Source organism: Ixodes scapularis, unplaced genomic scaffold (assembly GCF_016920785.2).
Source record: "Ixodes scapularis isolate PalLabHiFi unplaced genomic scaffold, ASM1692078v2 PGA_scaffold0__279_contigs__length_252992795, whole genome shotgun sequence".
Taxonomy (NCBI): Eukaryota; Metazoa; Arthropoda; class Arachnida; order Ixodida; family Ixodidae; genus Ixodes; species Ixodes scapularis.
The window spans coordinates 77,055,731-77,061,446 of record NW_024609835.1 but is presented as its reverse complement, the minus strand read 5'-3'; the positions used below and the strand labels follow the sequence as shown (position 1 = coordinate 77,061,446).

Here is a 5,716-nt window from a genome sequence, read left to right as displayed (position 1 = left end):
ACACACAAATGGGATTCCCGGGAAGAGGGGAGTTCCTCCTTCCCCCCTTCTCTCGTCGTGGCCGGAGACGAGACAACCTCCGTCACTAGCTGTCAAAGTTCCTAGACGAGCATTATAAACGAGGCGTTAGCGACATCCACCAGGTGCTCTTTGCTAATCGTTTAATTCGTTTTAAAATTCCTTTTCGAGAATTTTTTAACAAGATATTGGTATGTTCCATGTGATACTGCTCTTTTGAACACATATAGACCAAAAAATGAGCGCCGAAATTTCGTTGTAGTACCCCTTTAAAAGAAATTCGAAGCTTCAAAGCTTTCTTTCGAATTTAGTTCTAAAAAAGAACCGAAACCTTCGACCTTTTAGAACTTCATGTAAAAATAAATTCCAAAAAGTTCAAATTTTTCGACCTTCATGTCTATAAAAATTTGAAACTTTTAAACTTCAGATCCAAAGAAATTAAAAAATTTCGAATCTCTCGAATTTCCAGTTAGGAAATTTTCGCAATCGAACCCTCTTCGATATCGAACTCCACCGTGTGCGAAAATTGCGAACTTTTCGATTTCGAACCTCGGTACGGATCGAAATCTTCCGATTTCGACGCTCAGTTCGGGTCGAAAATATCGAAACCTTCGAGTTCGAACCTAAGGTGATTCGCGGCATCCCTATTCGGATAAGACTGGCTAAAATAAAATAAAAAATCCGTTATGATGAGCTTGGCTAGGTGGCGCAATACACTGTCTAATTCGAACAATTTTATTGTACTTACTTATCCATACAAAGAATCAAGCTTCCTGGCTTCCAACTGGCTTCCAGGCAACTCTCCATTCATCCATCCAACAACATGGCGCTTAAGCGTCGGAGCGACGCTGCGTCACCGTCGAGAACCAGGTAAAAACCTTGGTAAACGCCTTTTAGCGGAAGTGGCAAGCTCACTTTTCTGCCATGTTCAGCAAACTCTACAACTTCGTGCGCCAGCACAAAAAGAAAATTTTCTTCAGCGTCGGCTTGGCCGGCGGCGCCTACCTCCTCAACCGCTACGTCCAGCGCAAGCTTCACGAGTGGGAAAGCCGGACGACGCAGAACTACCTGGACCAGATCAAACACCAGCACCACTTCGAGAGCATCCTGCAGACCTCGGACAGCACGGTGCTCTCGCTCCTGCCCAAGATAAGAGAGCCGTTGCTGACCATCCTCGAGACCGACTCTTTACTGGAGAAGCTCAAGACCCGACCCCCAAACAGGCTCGAGCTATGGGAGGAAATGAAAGCTCGGATCCTCACGTTCGCCGTGTGCAGCGTCTATGCCGAGAGCCTGCTGGCCGCGCTGCTACGGGTGCAGCTGGGAGTCGTCGGTGGTTACGTGTATGTCAACTCGCAGCGCTCTCAGCAGACCTCGGGCGGTGTCCTGCCCGCCCTAACCAGCCAAGAGATCCACCAGCGTTACCTGTCTCTCATCCAGCATTTCTTCGAAGGCGGCATCGAGGAGCTGGTCCACGTCGTCAAGGCAGCCGTGGTGGCCGCCTTCGGGCACGTCAGCCTAAAAGAGCGCGTGAGCGTTAACGACTTCGTCGTGGCTTTCGACTACATCAAGGGGTACGTGTCGAGGGGCTCCAAGCCGCTGCCCGGCTTCATGCGCTTCCTGCTGCCGCCTCTGAACGTCGAGAGCGATAGTCAGGAAGCGACGGTCCTCAACACGATGATCCTGGAGACGAGGGACATCCTTGAGACGGACGACTTCTCCAAGGTACTCGCGACCTGCATCGACATCGGCTTTGGCAACCTGCGTGGCGAAGTCGAGGAGAGCTTCCACATCATGCAGATGGCCGAGGGCAGTGGCGACCAGGTGGCGACTAGCTTCGCGCTGGCCAAGCTTCTTCCAGTGCTTAAGAATGGTCTGGTGGCAGGGCGGGCCGACAACTTCCTCAAGCAGATCCTGCAGGTGGAGCTGTTGCGCAGCATGTTGGCAAATGTGTACGAAGCATTCTGTCAGACTGAGGACGTTGACAGGCTCAACCACAACCTCGCACCTTTCACGTGATGCCTTGTGAAAGTGTGGAAGGCATAGAGCTTCGGACAAAAAGGCTCAGTCCTTCGTGTGTGAGCAGCTCTGATGTGGTTCTCTTATGAGAAGTGTCGTTGGGTGCACAGTGCTTGTTTCGAGATATGCCTAAACATGCTCCATATAAGCATTATTTGATTTGTGTTTCATTTGTATTTGACCAGTGCTTTTGGAAAGCAGTGTTTCCTCACTCCCCTATATTTCAGTGTTACCAGGTTGGAGTGATGGTTAACAGTGTTTCATGCAGCATATGAACACAGATTAGTCTGATATTTGTTGCAAAGGCTAGTGTGTCTCATGGTTAAAGACGAGGGCTCTTAGAATGGTTGAGCCACATGAACCAATGCAAAAGAAGTCTGTCGGAGGAAGGCGTTTCTACCAAAAGCGATGGCACAAGGATGGCCCAACAAAGCTGCCTTGTAACAAATATTTTGTGCCTTTTGTTGAGCTTTATTGTGCTGTCGAGTTTAAATAATGGGTTCTGCTTATCTGATGTTGGTATTGCAATAGTGTTCCAGTGGTGCTCAGTGGGTAATTTTTATCAGAGCTACCCTTTTCTGAAACTTTAACTATTCTCAATATTCTGTGATGGCCACTAGAAATTTCTTTTTTTTTCTTTTTTGCTCAGCTATCATTTACCTTTGCGAGATCCCCCGAGTTCATTTTCAGGCCTCGAAACAAAAGTGAGGAAGACATTTGTAGACATTTTCCAGTCATTACATCCTTGCAGCTATGGGGATGGAATGGAATTTATGTGACTCAACTAGAGAACCGGTACAAGAAAATGTAATGTGAGTGTTGCAAACATGTTTATGGCAGGTTTCACTTTGGATGTCGTTTTGTTCCCTATGGCCGATGGTAACCAAGCCGAATCTGAGAACTGTCCATTAGTTCTCACTGGACATACATGTGGCTCTTGTGCCTATAGCAGACAATTTTTTTTCAAACTTTGTGCTGAAGAGGCTCCCTTCTTGCTGATAAACACCCAAAGGAAAGGAAAAATGTTCTGGCCCTGTGAACGATTTTGTCGGTCAGCTCTACAAAAAAAAAAAAAAACTGCAAAAAGGAAAAAAAAAAAAAAAAAAAGAAACAGCACCTTGCCAGCAACCAAGATTATATGGCTCGTCGTATTGGAGCCCCGGTTACAGTCGTCAGTGTAAAGACTATCAATGAATCTTTAAGAGTCACTTGGTTTATTTTTAAGTTCTTATGACCAAAGTTATGACTGCAAGTGTGCTTTTTGTCAAGAAAAATACCCTTATCTTCCTGTGTCTTGATCTGCATCTGTAACTTGCAAAATATTTGAGCCCGATATGGCCACACCCTGCCCGCTCCCTAGAAAGCCGCATACCACATGATGGTGTTGTGAAAGAAATCCCTTTACTCACCCTGTTTTGAGACAAGTTTTCCCAAACTCCAGCAACGTGCTGTTCTGTTCCTTTGCCAGCCGAACCTGTCTTGATCCCTCCATTTTCTCACGCTCTCCCCTCCTGAATTTTCTTAATCTTCTCATCGTCTCTACACACTAATATGTAATTCTAAAACAATAATCTGAGTTTGGCAAAACGTTCCAGGCACAAATATGCATTTTCATTCTGCACTTCAATTGTTTGTTGTGGTTTTTCCGATTGCATTTTAAAGTAGAAATGAAAATCATGTGCTGCTGCATAAATCTTAAGTCTGTCCCTTTGCAGTAGTAAACTGCATTGCCTTGAAAGTTTACACATGTACTGTAGTTCAGACATATAGGCTGGAAGGTACAGCACCTGCACTTTCTGGACTTCAAGGCGCATGTATTCGTATTCCTGCAATTCTAAGCTCTTGAAATTTTGTTTAACTTGGACAAAAATGAGGGAAAGCTAGATTTTGCTGGAGAGGAAAGCTTTTTCTTTATTCAGATGTTTCTTGCAATGCCAAAGGGCATTGTACAAGGGTAGATTATCTGATTATTATTTTTCAGCAAATATTACATCTTAGTAATTGAACAGTTAAGATAACGGATGACACTCTTTTCCTAGTGACAAGAGAGTTGCAAGGAATGGGGCCATGATTGGGAATGCTGTAACAACCATGTCGTATGTTGCCTACTCTGGCCAATGAGAAGTCCAATAATTTGTGTGCAAGAACATGAATGTGCAGTGCTTCAATAGAAAATAAGAGGTTTTTTTTGGTCTAGTTGTCAACTCACTGCAACTTTCTTCGTCGAGATTTATGGTAATGTTTTCTTCATTTTATTACGAAACTCTCTTAGTACCGTTTGCAGCAGCAAATGACAAAAAATTGGCCACATTCACAAGAAGCCATATTCACAGCTGACTTTTTGGAATTTGTCATTGTAGAATATGTTAGCATAAAAGAAATGGTGCTTGGACCAGAATGGCGTGACAAGTAACTTGAATGTCTATTTTTTACTTTTATTGTTTGCATTTGCGTGCAGCTGAAGAACAGCTTTAAATCCAGAAAATTTATGGTTCACAAGTGAAACACCTTTTCTGTGATGGTTTTAAAGTAGGCAATTTCATAGTTGTGCCATGCATGTAGCAATATATTCTGAAGCTTCCAGCGCTGAAGAGGGTTTATTTGAATGGCAGCTTTCAGTCGTGACATTTTTTCTTGTTTCTGCAATATAAGTGTGCTCTTCGTGTTTGTCAGGGTGCAAATGGTTGGCTGAATAGGCAAGGAACTAAGCACGAGACACCTTTTTATGGATGTGATGGAGAACCATAGTTAAGAATGCATGGAATGGGCATATGTAACATGGTGTTGGTCAGAATGCATAGCCACCGGTGTTTGGGTTTGCTGAACAGTGTGCATGTATAATATATTATATTCCCATCCTCATCTTCAGCCATTGAGATGAAGTAAACATGTGGAACTTGTACAATCTGAATAGTATTTAATTCTTTCATACCCCTACTGACCAAAAGTGTTGGAAACAAATCTGCAGCACCTCGTTTCATAAAACGAAGCGTTAGCTATGGGGGTTACCTAATAATTTCCAGTTTGTTTCTTATGACATGTCACCAGTCTTGGGTAAGTTACTGAAGCTTTTTTTTTCTTTTTTTAACACTTTGGTTGGGACACACATGTCAAAAAGTAATTTTACGTGAAAAAATGTTTTGAGAGCGATATTGAAAGCGTGAGTTGCGATTTACTTGGCAGTCACTTCCTTTCCACTTGTTTTCTCTCAGCATTTTCAGCGCGTAGAGGAGAGGTGGTTCAGCTTCGCCTTCACGTTGAGGTGGAAAGAGCAAATGCCCGAGATGGTCACTCCAAAATGACCCGTGGGGTCATGGACTTTGCGTGCACAATTTCAAATAACCTCGCTGCCAATATTGCTAAAAAAAACAATTTTCTTTTCCTTATAATTTATTTTTTGACAGTTTAAAAAAAAGGTTTTTTCTCTTCATGGGCCCTTTAAAAAGTATTTAGTTACAGTTACAGATTGTTTGTGAAAAATATATTTAAGTTAGTTACTTCGACATTGTAACTTAGTTACTTCCAAGATACTTTCGTCTTTTGAATTTAACTATGAAGACATTGATGACACTACGATTTATATTTATTTGGAACTCTCATTTCACTTTTCAAGATATATATTATTACCGTCGCACGACTTTGCTGAATCAAAACGTTTGCTGCTTTGATACAAGATAGA

General features: G+C 43.0%; 1 protein-coding gene across 1 annotated transcript; it reads left to right on the top strand.

Moving 5' to 3' along the window:
* Nucleotides 1–817: 817 nt before the first annotated feature.
* LOC8042136 (peroxisomal biogenesis factor 3) lies at nt 818–4,939 on the top strand. Its single transcript, XM_002415258.5, has one exon. It carries the CDS (start codon nt 943–945, stop codon nt 2,035–2,037), a length of 1,095 nt encoding a protein of 364 aa, XP_002415303.4. The 5' UTR covers nt 818–942; the 3' UTR covers nt 2,038–4,939.
* Nucleotides 4,940–5,716: the final 777 nt, after the last annotated feature.